This window comes from Lontra canadensis, unplaced genomic scaffold (assembly GCF_010015895.1).
Source record: "Lontra canadensis isolate GAN:19392208 unplaced genomic scaffold, GSC_riverotter_1.0 scaffold99, whole genome shotgun sequence".
Lineage (NCBI taxonomy): Eukaryota > Metazoa > Chordata > Mammalia > Carnivora > Mustelidae > Lontra > Lontra canadensis.
Genome location: NW_022631093.1, coordinates 1,525,800 through 1,552,961, shown reverse-complemented (window position 1 = coordinate 1,552,961; position 27,162 = coordinate 1,525,800). Strand labels below are relative to the sequence as shown.

At 54.4% G+C, this 27,162-nt stretch overlaps 1 protein-coding gene across 5 annotated transcripts in view; it reads left to right on the top strand.

The window, feature by feature from the left end:
• The window catches only part of ACSL6 (acyl-CoA synthetase long chain family member 6), a 60,783-nt gene continuing 33,621 nt past the window's right edge, over nt 1-27,162 (top strand). For 2 of the 5 annotated variants that reach the window (XM_032837558.1, XM_032837557.1), the window contains exons 1-9: nt 1-137; nt 17,171-17,391; nt 19,463-19,577; nt 20,273-20,337; nt 20,599-20,700; nt 21,202-21,301; nt 21,855-22,033; nt 23,073-23,105; nt 24,368-24,419. In XM_032837558.1, the coding sequence (XP_032693449.1) occupies nt 89-137; nt 17,171-17,391; nt 19,463-19,577; nt 20,273-20,337; nt 20,599-20,700; nt 21,202-21,301; nt 21,855-22,033; nt 23,073-23,105; nt 24,368-24,419 (916 nt within the window). In that variant the 5' untranslated portion in view covers nt 1-88. Of the gene's footprint in view, nt 138-885; nt 1,000-9,563; nt 9,637-11,622; nt 11,772-17,170; nt 17,392-19,462; nt 19,578-20,272; nt 20,338-20,598; nt 20,701-21,201; nt 21,302-21,854; nt 22,034-23,072; nt 23,106-24,367; nt 24,420-27,162 lie in introns of those variants that run through there. The other 3 variants (XM_032837559.1, XM_032837561.1, XM_032837562.1) reach the window with 3 other exon arrangements.

Genomic DNA, 27,162 nt, shown 5'->3' with positions numbered 1-27,162 from the left:
GCGGCGGCGGCGGCGCGGCGACTGCTGGGGCTGCGGGGCTGCGGGCCAGGGAGGCCGTGCGGGGCCAGGCCGGGCCCCGCTTACCGACATGCTGACCTTCTTCCTCGTCTCCGGGGGATCCCTCTGGCTGTTCGCGGGTAAGTCCCCATTCTGTCCTCTTCCCAGACCCCCATCCCCAGCGCGCTATAGGGTCTTGGCCCTGGGTGGAAGTGCGGCCCGCCCCCCCCCCAATCCCACTCCCCGTCCCCGCTGCTGAGCGGTCCCTACAAGCCTCTCCCCCCAACCCTGGCCTCCCAGCTCGTTCCCCCAACCTCCCAAATTCTGGCGAGCTCTGGCTCGGGTTTGAGAAGCAGCTAGGTGTGTGGACATGAGGGGCCTCGCTCTCAGGACGGCACAACAACCTCATTCCAGTTCTAGCACCCTCTCCCCTTATAGCGAGCACCATCCGTGGTCGGACTAGGCCGAGCTCACCCGTCACCCAAGGGACAGATGCGGTGCACCCTTGTCCATCCCCAGTATCCAGAAACCTAGGGTGTTGGTCCCCGACGTTTTACTGCAGGTGGGAGACGTAACCAGCACCGACCTGGGCTTCCTGATCCTGGGCAGGGGTCTCCTCAAGACCCCTCACTGCCCACCCTTGAGCCAGAAACCTTCACAAGATTTCTGTAGAAGGTGTTCACCCTACTCCTCAGTTCTGGCCAGTGCTTGTGTCCCCACTTCTCCCAGCCTTCTCCCCTCCCCCCCTTATAGGAGTCAGCTCCTCGCCCCTGCATTCTTTTAAAAGGCTGTGAGGACCCGCTCTGAATCCCTGCCCAGCACTCCTCCCTCCTCCTTCCCCACCACACACACACCTGGGGTCTCACCACAGGCCCGTTCATCCACCAGTTCTGCTGCCTGCACCAGCCAGTCCCCTCTGAGAGCCTCGTGTTCCTCCAGGGTATAATACCACTACAGGGTCTCCACTTCCGGCTGCCCATTTGCAGATTTAAGCCTAATAAGGTATGTGAAGTTTGGAACCTTAAACTGGCCTTGAAAGGGACCTAGTCCAGAGCAAATACTCTTTGAATGCTAATGTAAATAATAAGTATTATTATTTCACATACAGGCTGCAGCAACAGAGGAGGTAATAAGGTTCTTTTTGAGCCAAAGAAGGGGAAGCCAACCCTTTTGAAAAGCTTACCTGCAGTTTTATATGTATTATTTAAAATTCACAGCAAATACTAGGAGTTTGGTGGTGCCTTCCCTTTCTCACTGAGGTTCAGAGGTTAATTGACTTGCCCAATGTCACATGGGTAATATCTGGCAGAGTGGGATTTGATGTGAGGTTTTAAGTGAGCAATCATTGCTAAATGCATGGTGGTATCAGGCCTGAACCTTGAGGGTTGGTGGGCCAGGTAATCATCACCCCCCCAACTCCATTGCCCTGAGTTGGGCCACAGGGATACTTCCCCTGAGCTGGAGAGTGAGTGAGGCCTCTCTAATCCCTTCAGCTCCCTAAGCTCCTTCTGTCTGCCAGTGTCTGAGGACAGGCTGTACAGGGCCATTCTGGGCCTGATATGCTCATCTAGCAGGCAAGGTCTGGGCTAGAGCTGGGGTCACAGGTAAGGGAGATGGTCTCAGAGCCTTTCCCTAGTGCCAGGACCCTTTGCTCTATCCTTAGTAGGCCCTCACCCAGTGGTGGATCCAAGGGCAACTCTCTGGAACCTTGGTCTTCTGCAAACATAGGGAAAGGTCTGGGGACCACAGGGCCACATATGCCAGGAGTAATCAGCAACCTTTGAGAAAAAGCTTCTCATATTATTAGGTACTTGGTCTGAAATTGGGGTTCAGCGGGCACTGACTCAAACTGGACTTTTGTCTGCTTCATGGAGCATTTCCCAAAGTTGTCGCATACCTCTTGGAATGGGAAAACTGCCTCACTGAGGGACTGTACAGAGGCCTTGGAGTGGTCAGGGAGGGAGATTCTTGGCGCAGGTGGCAGCTGCTTCTGTATAGGGCAAGCTGCTCAATGCAAACAGGAAATTCCTCAAAGATGCCACACTTGTTAGAGTAAGAGACTGAGTAGCAGGCATTGGATGGAATACCCCCTGCACCTGTAGGGGCTCCCAGATTTTGTGTCCACCTTGCTTGGGACTTTGCCTGGACCCCAGCCTTCCTCTGGGGAGAGAGAGAGAACTCCTAGGCTAAGACTGACCACACATTTGGCCTTGTAATCTCCAGGGTCCCTGGGCAGCTGTCAGATCCCTTTGGCGCAGCTAGAAACAGGAGGTGACCCTCAAGGTGATGTCACTCTTTAGTAAAGTTATGTACTTTTGCCACCCTTTCTGGCCCTAAGGAGACAAGGGTTGCCTTCAGAGGACTGCAGGGAGAGGATGATGTGAAGGGTAAGAGGACGCCCCTGGAGGAAGAACTGTCTGTCTAGGGGAGGCAGCCACATGCTCTGAACCCTAGGAGAACCAGAGATGCATCTGTCCTCTTCCCCACAGAGGAGGCCATCTCTGAGTCCCAGGCCAGCCCATATCTCACCTGTGTGTTAAGCAGTAAACGATGAAACAAATAAAATAGATTCAGCCTGAGTCAGATGCTGCACCTGGCCCCAGGAAAACATGGTTGGTCTCTGTGCAGTGAGCACTCAGAGGACTGTGGGAGCAATGGATGGGCATTTCCGCCTGGCCATATGGCACCCTTGGGCAAAGTAGAAAGAGACACCTCTCAGAGAGGTGAATTTCTGAAAGGGCATCCTTCTTTCTAGGTTGCTGCAGCCCCATGCCCTTGGACAAGGTCCATTCTGCTCAACCACGTACCTGACCACTGGTGGCATCTTAATAGGCTTCTGCAGCAAACAGGGATGTTTGTCAGAGGCAGATAGGACAAACTGGGTAGAGAGAGTCAGGCCAGCCAAGGGGTGCAGGAAGAACTGTGGGGGAGTGGGTCTTCATGGTCTTGTGCCCAGGAGCCTTGGTTGTGGGAGGAGGGTATTCTGGAGGAAAGGTTTTTTTTAGGTGGCAGAGACCAGGCTGCAGTGGCCAGGCTGAGCCAGCAGGGGGAGGCTGGTAGAGCGCATAGAGGCTGTTGATGTTTCAGACAAGATTAGATGGTGGCTCAGGTCACCACCGCTGGGCTCCTGGAAGGGGAAGGTAAGAAGCCCAAGCTGTGACCCTGGGGAATGCGGTTGGCCCAGGTGGCAGAGACTGCTGTGGCAGCCATCTGGCTGTAAGTGTCTGGGGCAGGTGCAGATGTGCACATCTTACTGAGTTCAGCCCTATCAGATCTTCACCTGATTCCAGGCTTCCATTAAGATGGAGGAGGAGTGTGAGATCCGGAGCCATTACAGGGGACCCAAGTAGGCACTTAGGATCCTTACAGATTGTGGAGCTCCAGGAAGAACAGCTGAGGGCATGCCTCACAAAAGAAAATTGTGATTTGCACACAGTGCACTGCCCTGTGGGAAAGTTCTGACCTCAGCTGGCCCAGCGTGTCGTAGGATACAAGGGTCCTGCCAGTGACAGCACACTGACACCAGAGGGCGTCAGAACCTGGCCATTCTGTTCTCTTGCGTGCTTTTCTGTCCCATGTGATGGTAAGGGCTCTTAGGTTGACCTTCAGAAGGCTGACTTTGGCTTGGCTACAGGCCCAGACGGGACCGAGGGCTGTCCCATACACATAGCAAGCAAGATAAGGGAGCAGGAGGCTCTGGCTTGTTTGCAAAAGGAGGCAATATTTACAGGCATTTGTCTAACATAGGCTGCACTTTGTCATTAGCCATGTAATTAGCCTGGTACATAGTAGGCACTCAAATATCCATTCAGTGAAGTACTGTGGAAGGAGAGTTGTTTTTATGGGGTGGGGGGAAGTGTTGTTGCAAACGTACTGATTTGACTGCTGTTTCCCTGAGCACCTACCATGTGTCAAGCACCGTGCTCTGTAATTCCCTAAGCTTTTCATGTAATCTTTCCCACAGCACTGTAGTGCTGTTATCCCCATTTAACAGCTGAGTCAGTGAGACTCAGGGAGGTTCAGAGGGAAAGCAACTCCTAAGAGCTGGGAGCCAGACCATCCTCTCAGACTTGCAGTCCAGGGAGGGACCACCAGGTGTGAGCAGCCAGGGCCTGAGCCCTCCAGCAGGCTCTGTAGTGGGCACAAGCAAGGGAGTGGTCCTTGGAAGGAGGAGGGTTTAAAGAGAGGACTGGCATCAACTGTCAAGAGCAGGGCCAGCACATAGAAGGGTCCCCTTAAATGTTAACTCGATCTAGGCCTTCCTCAAAGCAGGGACAGTGTTCTGACCTGCAGAGAGGGAGTTAGGGAAACAAGGCATTCCTGGCAGAAGGACCAGTATGAGGAAAGACAAGGAAGGCCATAGGAGTGAAGGAAATCTAGGGACAAACTCTCCTTGGCCAGGGAGGTCATGAGGGCTGGGGTCTGCAGGCTCTGGGATACCAGCCCAGGCACTGGGCTTTGTTCTGTGTATGTAGTGGCAGCGTCAAAGAAACATAGCCCAAGCTGGTCATGTGAGTGGCCACGGTGACACTACCCTGCACTTCACATGCCATGTGCATCGCCTAGGGGCACCTGTTCCACTGACCTGCAGTCTTTGGCCTCATACATTATGATCTCCTGAAGGGCAGGGCCAGAGTGTCTCTTCTGTGAGCCCCAATCCGGGGCCAGGCAGAGCATGTACCAGTGTTGGTTACCTTAATGAAGGATAGGAAGAATTCTGTGAGAATAGTTTATTTTAATAATGATTTGTTTTATAAGCTGTTTTCTTACCACACATCAGTTAGCTAATAACAGAATTTGAGTGTGCTCCTACTAGGTGCCAGTCTCCATGCCCACCTTGGGATGGGGGGAGCGGGGGTGATGATAGTGTAGTAGAAGCAGGGGGGGGGAGCAGGTGTGAACTCACTTCAGGCAGGACAGCTCAGCCTTTCTGGGAGAACCCTTAGTGTTAACCCAGAACAGAAGGAGGTGCTCCAAAAGTAATTGTGGAAGGAAGGAAGGAAGGAAGAAGGAAGGAAGGAAGGAAGGAAGGAAGGAAGGTCGGTAGGTCAATCTAATCCCTAGCTGCAGGTGATTGGTTTTGTAGAGAATATATTCCTCTCTGAGGGCAAGGTCCTTTTGTCTCCTTAGAGCTCCAGTAGGCTGGGAGCTCTGGCTAAGCAGAGCAGAGAGCAGGCCCTAGTCTGGGTTCCCAGCTCACTGAATGGGCTGGTGTGCTGGCCCCATTCCCTGCCTTTGCCTGGCCAGAGTCCTCACTAGTCACCCATTGGGCCTCAGGGATACTACTTTGGGGTATCCTTCAGGATACCCAGGCACATCTCCCACCATTGTTTGGCTGCTCTGGGAGCTCATGGTGGGTGGAGTCATTCCCAGACCTGGTTCCTTTTTACGGCTTCTGATTCTTGCAGGCTTGATCTTGATCATCTGATTCTGTGACAGGCAGAAGTGGCAAGCTGGGAAATGGGTTGGTATAAATTCTGGACCAAGCTGAGTGACCTGTTCTGAGGCCCAGCCTGTAATCTCAGAACGTGAAAGATATCAAATCCCAAGAAGTCCCATGCGTCACTACTCCCCTGCTCTGCCCGGAGACATCTTTCCTCTTCGGACAGCTAGTCCAGGCATTTGGATGGGAGTGTCCATGGAGAACTGCGGGAAGCTCACTTCTGATTTCCTCTCTGCCCATTCAGTCCTACGTTCTGAGACAGCTGTCTCCTGGGGACTTTAGAGCAGGAAGCCAGGCCAGGATGGTGCTAGTGAGGGAACAATCAGCATCTCCATTTTCAGAGCCTGGGAGAAGCAAATCCAGAATGACACCTGTTGGGAGTCAGGAAGAGACCCAGCGATTGATGGCTATTAGAGGAAGGAGAGAGGGAACAGGCAGGCCCAGGTCAGAAGGGCTGCTCTGGGCCCAAGGCCACTAACCAACACCAGGAACCCTGCCCTGTTCCCAGCACACTGCACCAGCCTGGACCATCAGCTTGGCAGGTGGATCCCAAGGAACCAGGCCGGACTTAGCCCTGCTGCAAAGCCCTGTGTCTCCCTCTAATGTGCAGATTGTTGTGGGGGCTAAGTGTCTCCAGTCTGGCTCCTGACCAGCAACCCCTGGCCCATCCTTGGCTATAGACCAAGTGACTGCAAATCATGTCAAGTAGGCAGAAGGGTCACTGGGACGGACAGTGAGGTCAATTAGAGATTGGACAGCAAGCCTGCACAGCAAGGACAATCAGAGGAGGGGGAGGGTTGTTGGAGCTGAGACTGAGTGGCAGGATGGAATAAGGGCCTGCCAGTGCACTTGGACAGGGAGGTTGGCCAAAGGCTGGATGGCAAGCTTCCAGAGGCCAGTGAGAGGAAGGCAGTTACCAGCATGGAGATGGGAGACTCACTGGGACCCATCCAGGCCTGCAGTGACCCCTGAAGTTTGGAAACTGGGGTGTGCATGAAACCACTTAAAGCCCAGGACCTTGCTTACTTCTGGCAGACTTCAGTGTTAACGGTGATATTCCCTTCCAGCAGATGCGTTGGATGTGGTTCTGTAAGGGACATCGTCAACTCCCACACTTAGCCCCCCTTCCTGCCTGCAGGCTCTGTCCACAAGCCTGGCTCTGCCTGGAATGGTGGAGAGAAAGGGAGGGCGGGCCTTCTCCTGGCCAGTGGGCTGGTGGGAGATGGGGGTATGTATGTCCCCAACCTCCTTGCCCAGGTCAGATATCAGGGAAGACTGTGACCTGGGAAGCACCCTTTCTATCTGTATTGAAGTGTCCTTTTTTGTCGTCGTCGTCGTCGTCCTCCTCCTCCTCCTCCTGCCTCCTGTTCCTCCCAGGGCTGCTCCCTGAACACTCACAGACATGCCTGGCTTCCTGGCTCCGTGGGTGTACTATGTGGCCCCGGCCTCTAGAAGGAAGACCTGTGGAGCGAGCAGTAGTGGACACTCATCCAGAAAGGGCATCTTCGTTGGGCTGAGAAGCTGACCAGGGCAGTTTCCCTCAGATCGCAGGGAATCAACAGAGCGTCCTCTAGGCCTCCTCTTGGTTTCTAATCAGTTTAAGTGGTTTTGTTCTAGATTGTTCCTCAGGCTCACCCATCATGTGTGTGTTTGAGGGCTCCCTGTGTCACTGTCTCCTGCTCATGGGAGTCTGAGGAGTACCCTCACTTCTCAGGGTGCAAGATTTGCACTGTGGGGATAGGCTTAGGTGGCCCTTAGGGATGTCAGAAAAGCAGCATTGGCCTCTGGAAATCTGAACAAAAGTAAAGTCTGACCTTGTCGTGGGGCCTCTGTGGAGGATGGAATCCAAGCCCTGTAGTGTCCCAGAAGGTTGTGATCTTGCACACTGGGCCTTAGGTTACCAGGAGCCCCGGCCCCAGCTCCTGTGGCTCCTGTGCCAGTGGCCTCGGGCGAGGCAGGCAGAGGATGCCCGTGGCCTCCATTCTTAAAAAGTCCTCACTGTGCGCTACAGGGTCTTTTGTTTACTCTAATTTCTCTTTCCTTTTCTTTCTGCATGTTTAACTGTCAACACCCTGAGAATTACCAGCATTCCCCTCTGCATAAAAGGTGGTGATCTGAGAGCCAGCCATTTCTATGTCTGCAAGGGATAAACCCGTGGGGCCTCCAAATGAGCCAGTCCCACTCCTTGGTGCCACCCACTGGACCTGACGCAGGGCTTTCCTCAGAGACCCCAGAGGCCTTTGACTCCTCTGGAAAGGTGGTGGGTTTAATAGGAATCTAAGGGATGGGTGCTCTCGGTGGGTCAGTGTGAACAACGTCCAACAGCCTTACCCCAGCCAGCCAGGGCCTCGTTTTGCTTGGGTCTGAAAGAGATTTTTGTTCTCTGGTGAGAACAGCCCCAGTCTGGCGCCAGAGCCAGCAGCAGGAATACAAACCCTTTCATGTGACAGGCCCAGAGTGGAAAGATACAGCAGCAGGCCCTCCCCTGCACTCCTCGGGAGGTGGGTATTTGCATATTCCCCATTCATCCTGGCCTTGAAAAAGAGGCCCGAATTCTCAATGCTCCCTGCCCAGCTGAGGGCTGGGCTGCTGGAGCCTGGCATTAACCCTGAGGACGCCAAGGGCCCCTGCTGGCCTAGAGCAGGACCAGGCAACCAGAGGGCAGTGAGAGACAGTGCCCCTGGCCTCCAGAGGGGTGGTTTGGGAGGTGACCAGGTCCCACCGACAGGCAGAGCCTTCGACTGAACTGAGTGGAACTCGGATTTGTTACTTTTGTGGCATTCAGAGGAAGAACATTGTCAAAGTATATGGGATCCAAGAAGTTAAACTATTTATCAAATTTTCCAGAAAATTTACGTCTAACCAAAGGCAAAACTCTCTCTTCCTTGCTCATTGTCTCTTCTGTGACAAACCCAGCGACCTTTGGAACAGCCCCAACAGAGACTGGGTAGCTCATGTCTGTGGCAGCAGCCCCTTCATCAGGGAGCTAGGGGCGCAGCTTGCCTGGGGGCACTTGTGCATCTTAAAACCCTGGGGGTATTAGGAGCTGTTGGGTTCTGTCAGCTCCTGGCTGTGACACCAAAGGCGAGAGGCCTGTAGACAGTACCATGAGATGATCTTTTCTCTTCTGCAGCTACTTACTGGCCTCCCAGCCTCGGCTTCCTACCCCTTTCCTCAATGCAACCAGACTCCTGCCTCTTTCCTGGGACCCTCAGCATCTTACAGGGTCTCCCTGCAACTTACCAACCCACTTCCGTCCCTCAGTCCACTTCTTAGAACACTCCTTCCCATCTGCTCCTGAGTCCCTCCTTGCTCCCTGTACCTGACTAAGGATGTGTCCCAGGTTCCTCTTTTGTGCATTTTTTCCTGAGCTGGGTGCCAGTGAGAGAATCCCCCCACCTCAGTGACCACAACTATGTCTTAGCAGGACCCTCCTGGAGAAGGTCGCATCCCGTGCCATGGCCACTGCCGTGAGCTCTGAGACCCTGGCTCTGCCAGGAGCAGCTTCTGGTCCCTTGAGCTGGAACCTGCTAGGTTCACAGTATGTCCTCAGTTTGGGCAGGTGATGGAAACGGATCACGGATCCTGAGGCTAGGAAATGGGCAGTCCTAACACGGACTGGCTGGGAAGGGAAAGGATCGTGTTGTGGTGACAGGATTTGGCTTCCTGCACAGTTGGGTCTGGCTAGGGGGTATCCCTCTTTTCTTGTGGTGCTCATGGCCCTCAGTGGGGCCTGAATTCTGCCTGCTGTCCTGGGGGGCTTGGTGTGTAAAGGAGGACAGCGAGGCTCAGGCTCACCCACACCGTCGGCCCCGGTTATTGTGCTCTGCAAATATTGCCAAAGGGCCTACTGCCAGTTTGAGCCTCTGATGCCCCTCTTTGCTCTGAATTTTTAGTTGGGCCGGATTCATGGTGAGGACAACATTTATCTCCCAGCTTGTGAAAGACACTCTGTTTCTCTTTGCTCTTCTGTCCTCAAGGTTCTTTGTATTTTTTAAGTTCCCGAAAGTGTCGTTTGAGCCTGGCTTCCCAGTGTTATCGTCAGGAATGTGGGCCCATGTTCCCTGACCCGGGCTTTGGGTGAGTGGGATTTCTTTAGAGGTGCTGGCGTGGTGAGAGGAGGGTGCGGGGAGAGGAGGGCAGTGAAGGCAGCTTCCTGGATGCTAAATGAATTGCTAAAGGGAGACATGATCAAGGTGAGTCTGGGCCTGTTGGCAGGGATGGCCGGCCCCATGCTGTGCTCAGGCCCAGCCTGCCAGAGGTGGGCTTTCCCACACTGAAGAGGCTTAACTGAACCTTCAGAGCTAGCATCAGGCTTCGTGGGGGAAGCTCGACAGGTGAGTCACTGTGTAACCCAGCAACCTGTGTCCCAGCCTCTTGGGGATGTGCGGCAGCTCTCACCTGGCAGGTCCCCAGTCGGGGAGGCCCTGGGCCCCATCTCTGCCCCAATTGTCTGTGGTTCTGTGACTAACTAAAACCCAAGAGGAAAATGGAAATAAAGCCTCTCGTGCATGATAGAGCCAAGCATGAATATCTGTGAGCACAGGGTGGAGAGTGGGCCCAGGGTAGGCTGCTGGGTTTGTTTGTCTGCCTGTCAGAGTCCTACAGGTGTGGTGGTGAGATCCCTGCTTTTCTTACCCTAGGGGCTGGGCCACACCCTTACTGGGACGAACTGCTGCCGGCCTCTGCTGCCGGCCTCTTCGTCCCAGCACCGGGGGTGGTTCCATCAGCCAGGACCTGGGTTGTGGCTGCTGAATTTCTTGCTCCAAAAGCCGTCCCAGGAAGCATTAAACAGAGATTTTGTCTTATTTTAAAAACCTCTCTGAAGATGTCTAGAGGAAAGTAAGGGTCCTGCCGAGAAGGAAGAGGTAGGAGCTTTGTGAGCAGAAGGTGGGTCCTCAGGCATTTTTGTATTTTAAAGCTTCCTTGGGGTGGATTGGAGGAGGCTGTGGCCTGGGGGGCCTAGATAGGCTCCTGTCAAATTCCAGGAGGGGGCAGCTGAGGCAGGAAGCTCTCCTCCAGGAGGCTCCAGCTCCAGGGTGGTGGGCTGAGCCATGAAGGCCGCATCAGCCTCAGGGAAGTGTTGCAAGGTGTGTGGGCTCCAGACTCACTGGGCTGGCTGTGCCCGCAGTCCATTAGGAGCGAGCTCAGAGCCCTGGACGGTGGCGTGGGACCGCCCTGCTGCTGAGGAGGTAGGTCGGATTTGGATAGACAGTGGCCGCATTTTGGCAGACTGGGAAGCACCAGGTGTGGTTAGGGCCTGGAGGGCGGTGAGCTAATTACTGTGGCCTGGATGTGCATTTTACTCTTCAGCAGTGGTGACCATCTTCCTCCTGTGTGTCCAGCCATGTACTAGTCATAGAAGTTGGAGCCACATCCCCACCCCTCATCCTATGGAGACAGACCTTGCAGAAGTGGGGCCCTGGGAGTCCCTGGGACCTCTGGTCCCAGTCTGTCTGCCAGGGGTGCTGAGAGAGTTCAGAGCTCAGCTCTGGTTCCACAGGGCCAGGGTGTAGATTCTGGCTTGGGATGGCCGTATCTCTAAGGGCAGGCATTGAGAAAGGGCTGATGTGCTGGCCTGGGGTCTTGCAGAGGACAAGCCAGTATCTTCTTCTACCTGCTGACCCCAATCCCTATTGGAGGGCACCCAGGGCATCTCTGAGCAGATGTTTTATCTGGGACTGTGCTCAGTTTCCTTCTTCTCCCCAAGTAGACAGGTTGTGACCTTTGGGGTGGGGGGGTAGGGAGGAGAGGCAGCCCCTGGAACTCTGAGAGGGCCTGGAGGTGGAATCTCCTGGGCCCCCAGATGCCTCACTCAGCCGCAGATATGGCATCTGCACCCCCACGCCCGACTACTACCTACCACTTCCGCCACTCAAGTAGGTGGCAAGTCCCCAGCCCCCGGCTGAAGCTCTCGCCCCTAATCAGTGTCATAGATGGGTGTGTAAAGAGGCTTTGTCCTTAAGCAACCCATTTGGCCAACTCTGTCCAGAACTGAAGACAGAGTGGGGGAGAGGGCAGAAGCCGTGAGCCGAGCTCTGGCCACCCGGCAGAGTGGGGGTTAAGGCGAGTTCCTTGGCTCTAAGCTGATCTGAGCCAGTGCTGCCCAGTGTGCAGATGGGGGTGGGGGCGGCAGCTCCTCATAGAGCTGTTCTGTGCCCAGGTCCCTGCCAGACCTGCTCCCACAGCCGCCAGGGAGCCGCTGCCACCTCTGCTAACGCCGCCGCTGCCACCCGGCTTCTCAGAGCAGGTGGCTGTTGCCATCCGCTGTCCCCAGGAGGGCAGACTCGGGGCAGGGCCTTCGCCACTTTTGTGCTTTGCTCAAGATGTGGTAAGCTCTCTCCCTGAGCCCCACACACCCTTTATAAAGGGAGGCTGGTACTAGTGGGACCAGTTCAGCTGCCTCCCCAGTGCCAGGAGCCCTCTGGAAAGGTAGGGTGTAAATGCATGTCCTTTTGCAAGTTATCTTTGAGCCCTTCTGACTGGCAAAGAGACAGAGTAACTGCTTTAGCTAACCACTGTCTATGAGTGTTTCACTTACTCTGTGATTGGCCCCACATTCTCTGACCCTGAGCTTCTTAGAGAAGAAGCCCTGAGGGGTCAAGTGACTTATCCAAGGTCATAGGGCTATCAAGAGTGTGAGTCGATTTGGACCAGGTCAGTGCAGCACCAGAACTTGCCTTGGAGCCTTTTCCCTGCCTTGTTTGCTGGAGACTCCGGTCCCTGGGAGAGGTTGTGATTTTCTTTTTGAAGCTTTTCATTGGGAGGTAAGGGTGTTCTTTAGTAATCCGGTGGCTTGCCTTGCGCTGCCTACCATTTCTGAACTCCTCAGAGGTTTTCAGAAACTCAGAACCCTGCTGCAAGGGCCCTCACCCCACTCCAGTCTGATACAGAAGGAACATGGGTGATTCTAAAAGAAGGGAAGAATCTGAGGGTCAGGTTGTTCTTTAGCACTGGGCATGATGAGTTGGACTTTTATCCTAAGGTAGTAGTAGGGAGCCAAATAAGGTCTTTGAGTAGTAGCATGACATAGTCATGTCTGTGTGTCGGGAAAATATACTTGGTATCAGTGTAGGCACCAGTCAGAGCAGGGACGCCTGTGAGGAGGCTGGTGTGGGAGTCTGGACTGTGCTTGCTGGTGGCTGGACCAGGCCAGGAGCTGTGGGGTGAAGAGGGGTAGTCACCTTTGAGGGGTATTGAGGAGGTGGCCCTGACAGAGCCATCTAGCCAAGTTGCCAAGGTCTAGAGTGCTGGGGCTAGGAGGTCGGTTCAGTAGAGTGTCCTTGGAGCCAAGCCATGGGACTCAGGGCCATCTCCACAGGGACTGTGCCCTGAGCTCTGCCTCAACCACCTGGTCACCGTGGTGCCAGCATGCTTCCCACCAGTGTCTCTTTCCTCCCATCCTCTCCCTTCCTGCGCAGCTCTGTCTCTTACCACCTACCTTCCCTGTGCCCCAGTCAGTGGAGGACCTACTATGATGGGGGTAGTCCCAGGCCCTTAACCTGTGCCAACAGCTGTATCCTGAACTGTTCTGTGCCAGAGGAGAAGAAGGCATAGGATACGCCGGAGGAGAGGAGACTGGTTTGAGCTGAGGGCGGGGTCCTCCTTCAAGGTGAATATTTACAAACACAGCAGCTCACTTGGCAACAGGGCACCACTGATTCCCTTGGGTGCTGCCTACCCCCCCATCCCTGTCCCATGCTACTGCAACCAGGAGAGGCTCCTGGGGCCTGGGAGGAGGCAGCTACTGCTAGCACCCCAGGGACCACCAAACCCCACCCTAGTCCAACAGAGAGGGAGTGAAGGTCAGAGGAGGCCAAGGCCCTGTGAAATAGGGAAAGGAGACCAGACTCCCAGACCTAGGCTCTACCCTGCCCCAATTTCAAGTGTTTGGTGGCATGGGTTGGCTCTTAGGCTCGTGTCCTCAGAAGACCTGAATTTGCAGCTCTGCCCTGCAGTGGCTCCCAGGTCTTGGGGCAGATGCATGCGGCCCTGACTGCGTCAGAGAAGGTTGGCGAGCCTAGAAGCATGATATGGTGCCCAGTTGATTGCCTTGTTGCTGCCCACCAGGTAGGGGTGCAGGCCCACCTGAGGAGGAGCGGGGAGTCCAGCCCTTTCTCCAGCACCTCCCATTGCCCCAGGCAAGTGGGCTTCCTGGAGAGAAGGGCCCAGCCTGGAGAAGCTGGTGAGAGGAAGGGCGCCCATGCCTAGTGTGTGCATGGTGGAGAAACAGCCATGGGCCTGACAGGCTGCTGCCACTTCCTGGGCTCTGGCGGCCTCATGCTGCCTCCCACCCCTGTGGTCTTGGCCTGGGCTCTTCTGAGCAGGTCTGGAGCCGGTTATGTGGGAGCTTGACACCCTTAGACATAGAGGTGTGGGTATGGGTGGTCCAGTGCTGGCAGGGGGTGGGGTGGTGATACCACATGAGGTCATGGTTTGGGAGGCTGTAGTCTGAGGCCTGGATCAGGCTCCCCCTCTTGCTCCCTGTGTGCCTGTAGATAGCAGCTACCTTTAGCAGCGTCTCTGTGCTCCCATCTCAGGCGAGGGCTTCTGCTTCCCAGACTCCAGCAATTCAGGAAGGTTAGACAACTTCTGTTTTTCCCTATCCTGGGGACTCTGATATTTTGGTGACTTCTGAGAGTGCACGTACCTAGGAGGCCAGCCTCTCAGACCGGTGGCAATGACCTTTGTACAACATTTCCAGAGCTCAGACTTAATTTCCTGAGCAGGATATTCAGCCGGCTCAGTGCTCCCCACTTTGTGTCAGCTCCAGCCTTTGTGTGTTGGCTTCCCCCTGCTCAGGACACCCTTTCCTCTTTGTCCGTCTGTCTCAGCATCAGTACAACTCCCTGCCAGAAGCAGGTCCTGACTCCCCTGAGTCGGGCACCTTCTCTGGCTCCCCATGTCTGATCACGGCCCAGACTGCGCTACACAGTACCGCCCCCTCCTTCATGTGTCTCTTCCATGGGACTGAGGGCAGACCCACATGTGACTTGTCCCAGGGCCCAGCCCTGAGCCAGAGGAGAGTGGGGAGGGTTTGCTCTGTGATTGGGGGTTGGTTGGGTGGATGGATGACTTGGCTATTCTGGGCTGTGCTCTGCGAAAACCCCAGCATGGCAGCAGAGACTGCAGATGCCACGTTCTCCTGCAGCTCAGCGCCCAGCAGCTACTGCCGAGGGCTAAGGACTGCTGATAGTGAGCTATCTTTGCAGGGTTCTTGCTGACATTTTTGGGACCACATAGCTGAGCTCTTGAGCTTGTCCAGGGCTTTTCAGCCCATTGACTCAGTTCAGACCCATTAGAAGAAACATTAGGCAGCTCAGAGCCTACCCCAAGAGCTGATGAGGATATTTGGATTTTCTATGTGTGGACTAAATCACTTCTCTGCTAGGCATGGCCATGACTCAGTCAACCCATCTGCAGCTTAGGGAAGCAAATGTCCTAAGGAAGTTAGCTGGTCACCTGCCCAGGATCTTCCCCAGAATGGTTTTCCTTGGTGAATTCACTGGGGTCCATAGCTGGGCCTCTTCTTTGCTAGTGTGGCACCTCATATGATTGATATGCCAGGAGTGGTTTGTTCCTGTGGGATGATAGCCTGTTGGCTGATCTAGCTTGAGGACGCCGCCAGGAAAATTGGGTTTCCAGCTCAGGAACTCAGTGGGAATGACCATGGTGCTGGGGGCTTACATTCTCTGCTCCCCAGGGAGCCCCCAGAGTCTGTGGGTGGCTCATGAGTGTTTCCAGGACTCAGACGGCCTGTTGTGCTGTGCACAGAGCATCGGCTCCTGAGGGGCTGCAGCTGGAGCCCAGCCACCTCTGTCAGGTGCTTGGACCTGCTTGGACTGGGCAGCCTCCCTGGTCTTGCAGCCGTACTCCATACCCATCTGTTTTGTCATGGCGTGCCTCTAACTATGAGTATGTGGCTGAGTGATGCTGTCCCCATTCTAAAGATGGGCAAGGAGAGGTCCACAAAGCTGGGTTATGTGGAACCTTGTTTGGCTTGTGAGTGAAGGAGAGGGGATTTGAAACAAGATTTGCCTGCTTTCTTGGCAATGATTTTGCACATCACTGACCTCATCTCTGGTGTGGTTTAGTACAAATATTATTTGTCAGGATTTCAGCAGATCTCTCCTCTCTCAGGGGTCAGGCAATTGCAGCTTGGCTCATATCCTGTGGCAGTAGAGTGGCTGCTGTTGGATTTCTCATTGTTTCCCAAGAAGCGAAACCACAGCCATGCTTCCAGAGGTAGAGGGCCAGCAAGGAGAGTGGCTGCAGACGGGGAAGTGGTGCCTGGACCTATCCAGCCCTCAGCAGGCTAGTAGACCTGTCGGTGTTTTGTGGCGTTACTAGTCTCAGATATTCCTAGGCAGTGACTCCAAGGAGGCCCCCATGGGGATAAGAGCATCCAGTGCCTGGTCCATCCTTGCTCCTTCTCTCAGTCCTAAGTGTAGACCCCCGAGCCCAGCTGGCCATGTCCGCTCTGCCAGCATGGTTCACTTAGTGGCCATTGGGAGGACATGGTAGCTTCTGGGACTGCTGTCTTTGAACCGTTAGTCACTAATGCTTCCCACAGAAATGCTTCCCCTGTCCACCCCAAGGCATCCTCTCTGTCCCCAGGTAAGCTCACTGTGTCCTCTCAGGCTGAGGTGGGCAAGCATGGCACCCTGACCCCCATATCGCAGGAAATGCTGGTTACCCCCAGGAGAGCACACAGCACCTTGCTGAGCCCTTTCTCTCTGGGCTTTGCTTCCTTTCCCTTCCCACCAGTTTAACATGTGCTTCCTGGGCCACTCCTGTTTCCTTTACACATTAGCGGATGGGGTATCCAGTTAATGGGACCAGTTAATGGTGGGTCACTTGTGCCTCTTGGTGCTTGATCAGGGGCAGTGCAGAGCCCTAGCACATAGTGGTCAGTGGTCTGGGGCCAGGGAGTGGTGCCTTGACCCTACCCTGGCTGCTCTTGATAATGCTGCTATTCCTCAGAAAGTTGGCCACAGTATCACCTCTGGCCCTGGCAAGACTTTGGCTCCAAGTTTTCTTAAGGAGCACCTGTGGTGGATGAGAGTGTAGACCTGGGGAAACCCTGCTGTGTCACTCCCTGGAACCTTGCCAGATAGAGTGATGCCCTCGTGTCATGAGGGCCAGAGGTGTCTGTCAGGATGGGTCTGTGGGTTCTGCTCCCCTTGCCTTCTCTGTCTCCCTCAGGGTCAGGGCCTGGGACTGGGAGCTTGGGGTAGAGTGGGAGGAGCCTGCATCAGCCCATTCATTCTGGCCACTGTGTTCCTCATACTCCAGGAGCAGAGGTAAGCACACTGGTCTGACCATACTGGTCTGTACCCAGATCTTGGGGCTCAGAAGGCTTTACTTCCAGAGCTATCAGAGCATGCGCTGGCCTCCAGAGAATATGGAAGCATCTGTCAGTCATGGCCCAGGACCTGAGCATATGGTTCTCAGAACTGGGCTGGATGTGAGAGTGTCAGGGGTGACTGCTCCAGGTTCTGGCCTGTCACCTAGAAAGGTCCTTCTAGAAAGCCAGCTTCTAGGATATGCAGTGTTATACCAGGCGACTATACACCCAGCTAGCCCAGGGCCTGCCGTACAGTGTATTTGGCTGGGGTCTGGCTGAGGTCACTGTGCTGCTTGTGACCCAAGACAGATGGAAGGACAGACCTGGGACTCCTCCCTGGCCTCCATCTGCTCTCCTCTCTCACTGCCTATTGTTTCCTGCAGAGTTCATCCTCTCGCTTCTGGAGAAGATGCAGACACAGGAGATCCTGAGGTTGCTGCGGCTGCCCGAGCTGGGGGACTTGGGCCAGTTTTTCCGCAGCCTCTCAGCTACCACCCTTGTGAGTGTGGGTGCTCTGGCTGCTATCCTCGCCTACTGGTTCACGCACCGGCCAAAGGCCTTGCAACCACCATGCAACCTCCTGATGCAGTCAGAGGAAGTGGAGGTGAGCAGAGTGCAAGCAGCTGGCCTGTGGCAAGTAGCAGGTAGAGGTGTCTTAAAGGTAGAAGCCAAACTTGCAGCTGATTTGACCCAAAATGGTACAGAGAATCTTGTTTTCCCCTGGCAGTGAGCCAGTAAGCCCCCCAGGGCCTTGAACAGGGTCTCCGACACAGTGCTCCTCTGCCTTTTCTAGGAACTGAGCATGAGCCCTGGGCAGAGCCCAACCGTGGCCTTGCACTGGATCTCTAGTTTGTCTGCTTCTTGGGTGGGAAGCCTTGACTCCCTGGTGCTTCAGTAGAAAGTCTAAGGTTCTCAAGGGGCCACCAGGTAACTTCCCTCTTGGTCTCCCTGTGCCAGCCCCTGGTCTAGAACTGGGACTCAGAACTGAGCCCACCCTATGGCCCTGTCTTCCCAGGGCACATGGGCTCCCAGGAGGGCCACCAAGGAGAGGAAGGGCAGTGCTCTGGCCTGGACAATGGTATTCCAGGCTCAATCTAAAAGGACTGGTGAGATTGCTTTCTTTTTTAAGCTTATGAAATTTATTTTGCCTTTTAAAAAATTGTCTTTTTCCTAAACTTTTTGAATAAACATTTTGAATAGTTAATGTATTCACACTTCCAAAGAGGAAAAGTTGTAGACTGAAGATCTACCTTCTTCCCCTCGCCTGCAAGTTCTCCTCCCCAAGGAACATTCCATGAGCAAATGGATAGTTATCTGCCCTCTTTTTTTTTTTTTAAGATATTATTTATTTATTTTCGAAAGAGAGAGTGAGAGAGGAGGGGAGGTGGAGAAGGAGAGGGAGAGAGAATCTTGAGCAGACTCTGTGCTGAGCATGGAGCCTGGGAGGCAGGGTGCTTAACCTCACGACCTGAGCCGAAATCAAGAGTCAGATTCTTAATTAACCCTCTGAGCCACCCCGGCACCCTGCCCCTCTTTCTGAATACTAACTTGCTGCACACACAGTTCAGCATCTTACTGTTTTGTTCTTAAGGATGCATCTCTTCAACCATGAGCATAGCAGTTTTGTGTGGTCAGAGAAGATGCAGGTCTAGATAGGACAGGGATCTTCAGGATACTTTTGCAGCAGGAGGCATGATGTGTGCAAAGGTGTGGATATGTGATCTTGCACCCGGTGGCTTCGGGAAATGATAATTCACATGGAGTGGCTGGACAGTGGAGGGGGTAACCCTGGACTAGCAGAGTGGTGACCAGAATGGCCTCTGGTGACCCACAGCCCCGAAAGGTTGGCCATGCCTCTTACTAGCTATATGGTCCTCAGCAGTTTCTTAACTCTCTGAGCCTCAGTGTCCTCAACTGCCAAGTGGGTAATAAAAAGAATGCCCACTTCCTAAGATTGTGGTAAAGACTTGGTAAGATGACACAGAGAAAGCACTAGACTAATCGTTTCGGTAGACTTGTAATTACAACTTGTTTGGAGAGGCCAGTAAGGACAAAGCTCCATGGGCTAGGACCCTGGAGGCAGGCAACATGGATTTGCTTTGGGTTTTCAGTAGTAAAGAGACACAGGTCCAATTTGTGCTGTAGAAGGATCGAGTGTCCTGGACAGGAGTGTTCCCAGACAGGTACCTTCAGCCAGTACACAAACTAATTCATACTACTATGTGAGTGATGGATGGCTCCTAAATGATTCTTAACCTAGGGATGCAGCAGCAGCAGCAGTAGCTGGCGATGAGGGCCATCCCGATGCCAGAGGATGACCTGACGCCTACTGGCACTCCCCGCGGAGTGACCCATAGCTGTATATGAATCGTAACTGGAATTCTGGATGTTTTGTGGGTGCTGCGTGCACCTATGGGAGACTAGCGTACCGGGCCTGTGTGTGTGAGCCAACTGTGTTGGAGTGAGGGGGCATACAGGTCAAGTGTGGAAGTCGTGTGTGTGCCATCCAGGTGTTCTATCTAGGCCCCATGTGTGAATGCATACAGCATGTCACAGTCCCACCTGTGTGGCCCTGGTGTGCGTCCACGCTGTGTACAGCCTGGTGCGTCCTGGTGCCCTCTCCTGATGCCTCTGTCTGCCTCAGTCAGCTTCCCTGGCCTGTGCTTGGCTCGTAGGACAGTGGTGGGGCCCGGCGATCTGTGATCGGGGATGGTCCTCAGTTGCTCACCCACTACTACGATGATGCCAGGACCATGTACCAGGTGTTCCGCCGTGGGCTCAGCATCTCAGGTGAGAGGGGGCATAGGGGTGTGCAGGAGCTGTGGTGGGAATGAGCAGGTACAAATGTGGGGAGGGGCAAGCCAGGTACCGGGGGCCTGGGAGGAGAGTGATACTGGGGTTCAGAGGAGAAAAACCACTGTTAGCCCTTCTCCTGCCCAACTAGAGAAGTAGCTGCAGTATGTGGCCAAAGGGCTGACCTCAACTTTGTTCTAGCCCTTAGGACTGCCTGACCTTAAGCTGGCTCTTAGCCCGTACTTTATACTCCCATAGGCAGCCCCTCATAAGCTTCATACTGCCAGAGCACTGGCTGGCACTGTTCAGAACCTGCGCCTCTGAGATGTCTAGGTGGGCCAGGGTAGGGGGCAAAAGGAAATGGTCCAACAGAGGCAACTTTCTACCTCTGCCCCATGGCTAGGTCTCTGTGTCCTCCTGGGGCTGCATCAGACAGGTCATGGTGGGAACTGGCATTGTGTTATTCCCCATTCCTGGGCCTCCCTGATCCCTGAGGGGACACATCATGCTGGTGCACTTTAGGCCTTCTTGGGCTTCAGCAGGTTAGACAGGGAGCTAAGGGGCAGTTCGCCTGACTCCTAGACTAGTCACCCCACGGCCTGGGATGGCCATTCAGGTGTCTGATGAGCAGCTGCAGGTGACAGCCCACCCTACCGTCCTCCCTGGCACGAGGCCCGCTTATCTTCCTGCAGGGAATGGACCCTGTCTTGGTTTCAGGAAGCCGAAGCAACCTTATCAGTGGCTGTCCTACCAGGAGGTGAGTGACAGAGGACAGGCCCCACCCTGTCAACCCATGTAGACCTGGCATTGGGGGGCGCATGGGCACCCTGCAAGGTCTCAAAGGGTCATTGTTTCCTTGCCTGGCCTGTTTGCCAGACTCCTGGCAGCTACCTCACAGGGCTTCCAGCCGATCCGTGTAGGGACTTGGGAAGATCTCAGACCTGTAAGAATCCCCACCTGGGGATCTCCCTTCCCTGATGAAAGTTGCTTTCCATCACTTCCCCATGTCTGTGTGCAGGTGGCTGACAGAGCTGAATTTCTAGGGTCTGGACTTCTCCAACACAATTGTAAACCAAGTACAGATCAGTTTATTGGCGTTTTTGCTCAAAATCGGCCAGAGGTAAGCATCTGCCTTGAATGGTTTTAGAGGTATCAGTGGAGTAGGGGCTTGAGTATCATACACAGCCCTGCTCCCATCTGGGACAAGAGGAAAAATGGATATCCTTGGTGCATGCCACCCCTCAGTCTCTTGGGTTTGCCTCTAACCATGAGTGGACAACCTGGACAAGCTCGGTCTGTCCACATCAGCCAGCCCCACAAATAGCTGTTCCATGAGCCATGTGGGAAGAAGGACCCAAGGAAGAAGGCCATGCAAGCCCTTTAAGTAGGCTTGGGGCTGTTTGGAGTCTCAGAATTCCCTGGCGCATGCATGATCCTGAAGGCTGTGGGTAAGTGGGCAAAACCAACTGGCTTCACAGATGCCTTGCCACATGGAGAGGGACAGAACAGAGCCTTCTCAATAGGACCCAGAACAAGTCCTCCAGTTGCCTGGGCATAAGGGCCGTATAGCCCTTCTATGTGCTCTGGGCTCCCCCAACCCCAGACCCATGTGTTTCCACAGTGGATAATTGCAGAGCTTGCCTGCTACACATATTCTATGGTGGTGGTCCCGCTCTATGACACCCTGGGCCCTGGTGCTATCCGCTACATCATCAGGACAGGTGAGCCCCTACATCCCCTTCTTGTCACTGGCAGCCAGCCCTCCAGATCCCCACCTCTCATGTTATACTACTTGTCTGACACCGATAAACTCTTGGCTTCCGTTCTCAAAGAACATTTTCCACTTTGGCCCTTGAGTTGGCTTTCCCCACTTGGACTTCACCTAAAGGCACCTTCCATGGGGCCTGGCTATCATGAAGGAGCCTCTGCACCAGCCCCCACACAGGCTTCCAATTCCCTGAGGGTTAGTATAGCTTGGGGCAGATGCCCAGGGGCAGGGGCGGGGGTGGCAAATAGCTCCTGCAGACCTGAGATTATGAAGCCTGAGCCTGGAGTGAAGGAATGCTTGGAATCTGCTCTAGGAGATTCCCTGGCCTTTTGTCCTTGGCTTCTCCCTAGCTCCCTGTACCTCTCTGTACAGCACACTGCCCCGCGTGCCTATCTTAATGCATTTATTTACACGCAAGCTCAGGCACACACAGCCTGTGGTTCTGTGGCCTGGCCCATGTACCCATGGTCACAGCCTATGCCCACACAGCATGACTTTCCCTTCAGCTGACATCAGCACAGTAGTCGTGGACAAACCTCAGAAGGCCGTGCTGCTGCTGGAACATGTGGAGAGGAAGGAGACTCCAGGGCTCAAGCTTATCATCATCATGGAACCGTTTGAGGAAGCTCTGAAAGACAGAGGGCAGGAGTGCGGTGTGGTCATTAAGTCCATGCAGGCTGTGGAGGTGAGGCTCTGCTTCTGGGCTCTTCCTGGCCCACTACCAGCCAGAGCAGCTGTCAGGCTATCCAGCCAGAGCAGCTGGTTATCTGACCCTCTCGTGCCCTGGGGTGGGTGTCTTGGGTCATAAGGACATGTCAGGGTTGAAACAGGGCAGGCTTCATGAGGGCTGATGGTGGGGGCTGGGACCGGGGTGCCTATGGGCATCCCCTAGGCAATAGGCTCCATTGGCTGGCACAGTTAATGACATAGGCACCAACAGGTGGATGGGGGTACCAGCCTGCCCAGAATTACTCATGTAGCCTCTGGGGCTGCCTTTGCTCCAGCCCATCTGAACCTGACTACTATAGACAGACATTCCAGGAATCTTTGAGGTTCTTTCAATGTGCAGAGCCTCCCGGCGGCCAGCGGAACTAGTTTTTCTGTGTGTGACCTTCCTCGAGGTGTCAGTTTAGTGGCAGCTTATGGCCTGCTAGCATGACACGGGCCATTCTGGCCTCCAGGGCCTCATGCCCTGCTCAGTAGCAGCTGACCCCCACCGTACCTTCCTGGACGTCGGCTCCTGGGCTCCCCCATTCTCCTCCTGCTTGCTTGTCTATTCTGGGCAATGCTTGTAATGCCTGTGTACTTGTACCCTTCCATGGCTTTGGGGGGCCACATTTACACTGGCAGCCCCCATCTGCCCCTCCAGCCTTGACCCTTTATCTGGAAGTCCCAGCCACCTAGCCCCTCTGTCCTGAGCACTTGTCCAGATGGGCACCTCAAGCCATCTTCCCACTGTGCATGTGCACAGTGCCTCACCTTTCCCTGGGCCTCGGCCTCTTGTCTATAATGTGTGGGGTGGCCCAGGCCTGGATGCATATTTGAGGAGAGGCCGCTCAGGTGGTTTCTCCACATGGGCTACATCTGGACAGGGAATCCTGAATTCTAGACTCAGCACAAGAGCAAGGCATACTAGGCTGAGTTTGTTTTGATTTTTTGTTTCTTCCTTTGTTTTGATGGATGAGAACTTTTGAGCATTTAAAAATAGTACTTTTCTCTTCCAGGAGTGTGGCCAACAGAATCATCAGGCTCCTGTGGTAAGCTCCTCTGCCAGCAGGTTTTTCTTGAGCAAGATGCTGTGCAGAGCTGATCCTCACAGACACCCCCCTCCCCAGGGGCTTGATAAGAGGTCAGAGCAGCACCCCTGTGCTGATTAGCAACTACACTAAGCAGCTTGGGAAATGCACGCTTAAAGTGCCAGGACTTCTGTGGGTGAGGATCTAGAAAGTGACCTGGAATAGGAGTCAGGTGTTGAGGAAGGAGGAAAAAAGGGCAGCCAATCCTGGCCTCTCTTGGTTCTCCAGGAGGATTTTCTTTGGGACAGTGCATGGTTTTCTTTGATTGTAGTGAACTCTGTAAGGACGGGGAGAGCAGAAGCTATCTTTCTTCATTTTTGCTTTGTGATTTTTGTGTGTGTGTGTCGCCCTCAAGTGATACTGCCTGGGGTTGAGTCACCAGTAATGGTCACTGGCCCTGGGAGGGCCCTGTAGGGGTTTTCAGCTTGCTTACAAGGCCTCTTGCCTCCGCTCCTCCCTCTAGCTCAGCCTTTCCCCTCTTCTTGCAAGGCCCTGAGTTTTCTCATACATGGGCTGGCCATCACAGGTGGCTCTGGGAGGTTCCCACCTCCCACACACAAAACACCAGCCTTAGACTGCTGTTCTCTGACCCCCTGGCATGCCCTTGCTTCTACCAGGTGAGTTCTCTCCCAGAGCCCACCCTCTGTTCCGTTTGTCTGGAGGGATCTGGCTTGTCCCTCATTCTGAGCTTGTGTCACGTCCTCTGCATGTGATCAGATGTGCTTGGCTCTTCCTGCTGACTTCAGGACTGTGTATCCTGTGTCAAGGACAAGGGCTTGAAGTAGAGCAGTCATGGTGACACGGTGGGAAGCTCAGTTCCTGCTTCACATGTTCTGCTCCCAAGCCTAACCACAGACATTTGGGAGAAAGTGGGAAGGAAGGACTGCACTGGATCACATGCCCGAGGCCTAGATGTGGCCACTGCAGCCCAGTCCCAACTAGAATTGAACTCAGATTCAAATCAGGGAGGCAGCAGATGCAGGTGAGAGGTTAGTGGGACAGATGGACTTCCAAGCTCCTATTAGGGTTCCTCAGCTTCTCCTCCCCTTTCCCAGGGATGTGCCAGCCTGCCCTTCTGACTGCAGTGTGCAGGGCATGCGCCCAGGGCCCACGTGGCGGGTGGGGGCGCACAAAAGGGCCAGCTGGTAGAGAGACCTGGAGATCCTGGGCCCTGGTTGGCCACACTGGGTCCCTTTAACTCACGCCTTTTCTCCATCCTGCAGCCCCCGAAGCCTGGAGACCTCTCCATTGTGTGTTTCACAAGCGGCACAACAGGTGAGCAGAGGTGCCCAGATCACCATCCGGGGCCACCGGAAACCTTCTCTAGCAGCCTTGGTGGGGTGGATTCAGGGCTCTCTGGTGTCCTGGGCGGCATGGGCTGAGCCTTGTCCTATGGCTGGCTCCAGACACTGGGCCCTTCCTGCCACTCCCAGTGCCCAGTAGGAGGCAGCCCAGGTGGCTGGACGTAAATGGACAGTGTGGTCTGAGAGGCGTGGGGTCGGGGCTCACCAATACCTACACTGGGGCCAGAGGAGAACCGGGTAGCCGAGTCACTTCATCCCTCCCTGAGAAGCAGCTCTCACCCCGCTGCTTTCTGCCCCTGGCTGGCCTTTGTGTCGGAGACGGGGAAGAAGTGTGCGGTTTGGTGTCTGAGAGCCTCGATTTGAATCCCACTTCCCCCACTTGCTGGGGAGTCTGAGCCAGTCGTGTAAACTTGCTGCCACCACTCTGCCCAGCTTCTTACCTGGGATGGGGGCTCTTGAAAGTGCCAAAGAAGAGAGGGGATGTAATGTGAAAAAGCGGTGCAAAGGCTCTGTCGTGGGGTGGGGTAGGGCTGGTGTGCTGTGGGCATGGCTGTGGGGACGAGGACAAGCAGAAGTGACACCCACATGCCTGGTGCTGACAGAGGAGGGCACACAGCTGCATAGCAGGGACACCCAAGGCAGGCTGCATGGGGGCGGGGTCAGGATGCACACGGTCACGGGCACAGCACATCATAGTCTGCTGTGCCCTGTGGACCCAGGGACTGAGCTGCTGGGGCCTCTGCACGGCCTGTGAGGCCAGTAGGTGTGGGGGGTTGCTCAGGGGGCCTCCACTAGCAAGTGGAGGTGGGGGACTGGGGCCCTGCTCCTGTGATCCCCAGGCCAGTGCTCTTCCCCTTTGCTGCTCCATCTCATCTATGGACTTGGGAAGTTGCTTGTCTTTTCTCCGAATGGGCAAGGAGTTTCTAGCCTTCTTTTTCCAGACCGAGGACTGGCCTGCCTTGGTGATAGCTCTTGGTGGGGTGGGCAGTGAATCTGGGGCTTCTGACGCTTTCCACACACACAGCCTCTAAGTCCGACCAGCCCCATGAGCAGGACTCTCCATGAAGATGGATCACCATAAACGTGGCTTTGTTGGATCAAGATGGATCTTTGCCATTAATTCGGGTTTGAGGGTTTCTACCACATTGCTAATTTTTGTCCGAGAAGAAGTAATGTAGCATTTGCTCTCCAGGGGCTGACATCTAGATTCAAGCCAGAATTCAAAAATGCCTTTCAGGTTTATATTGTTCTTTGTCATGAGTTTCATGACATACACTTTTAGTGACCTGTCTTTCCAGCCTGGGCTGGGGAGCACGTGACCACTGTGGCCTTTAGCTTTGGACCCTTGCCCTTCGAGCGTGCCCCTAGGCTTTTCCTGAGTCACTTGATGTTGCTGTGTTTTTGGAAAAGAACTTCACAACGCAGAAATGTGCTGTCACCTGGCTGGAAAGGGCAGGCCTCCTGTCTAGTGCTTTTGCAGACCATGAAGTCACCACAGGAAGCTAAGCCATCCTGCCCAGGCTCTGGGTGGTAGAAGTGGGACATATGGAGCTTGGCCAACAAGTGGTGATTTAGTGCCCAAGCCTCCTACTCCCGCTAGTGCTGGGGGCAGAGCTGGAGGATGGAGCACAGCTCTCATCGCCCTGCCTGGCAGTACCTGGATTTCCTTGGCCCTCGCCTGAACTTGCTTTGCCCCTGGTAGCCATCCTGTTATTGAGCACATCAGCAAGGTGTGTCACAGCCCCAAGCCAGCTTCCCTTCCATACCAATCATCCTGGCTCCCAGCTTCATCAAGAGCCACGCTGTTCTTTCAGTGGGGAAAGATAGAAAATATGATCTAAACCTGACATTTGGTTTGTGATTCTGGTGAAATCATTCTGGGAAGATTTTCTTCTTGGTATGTGATGGAAACCTCTGTGGAAATTTGTAGAATAAGCCAGTGCTTTGGAGCCTATAGTCAGGCCAGGAGGGCACTGGAGGCGGTGAGAGCTTGGGATTTATCTATCCTCAGGGGTGGCTACTGGCTGGGTGTGTGGGTTGGTTGTTCATAATTCATAAAATGACTATTAGCTGGACAGGAATCTGACACCCCCTTCTCCCCAAGAAAAGAAGATTTGTGGTATTACATGGCCCAGTTTGGGAAATTGGGCCCCATGAATAATTAAGATGTATTCAATGAGGACATGTACCCTCTCTTCCCAGAGAAGAAAACATACCTTTCTTAACTGATATGCTTTTAGCATTTTTTTCCTACTTTATGTAGATTGACTCAGCACATTTGTGGAGCACCCAGTATACATCAGACCATTGCTGGGGGCTGAGGTCACAGGGATGGATAAGCCAGAGCCCTGTCTCCATGGGCTCACAGCTCATGTCACCTAGCAGTTCGGTACCATGTGGTCACTGCCCCGAGGGTCCGCATCCTAGCATGCCTGCAGCACTAGGCCACTGCAGGACGGGAAGAGCACGACAGAAAGTGTTCCCAGAGGAAGTCCATCTGCGGAGTCCTGGAACATTGGTAGCTGGAGGAAAATAGGAGAAAGGGTGTTCTCGGCAGGGGGATCAGCGTGTGCTGAGGATCAGCTGCAAGGAGGAAAATGTTGCTTTGAGGGAGAGCTGAGTGAAGGAATAGCAGTCTCGGGCCAAATCCTGGAAGCACTGGCAGGAGAGGAGTGACAGGGGCTGGGGTTTCAAATGGAGGCTAAGCGGTACGG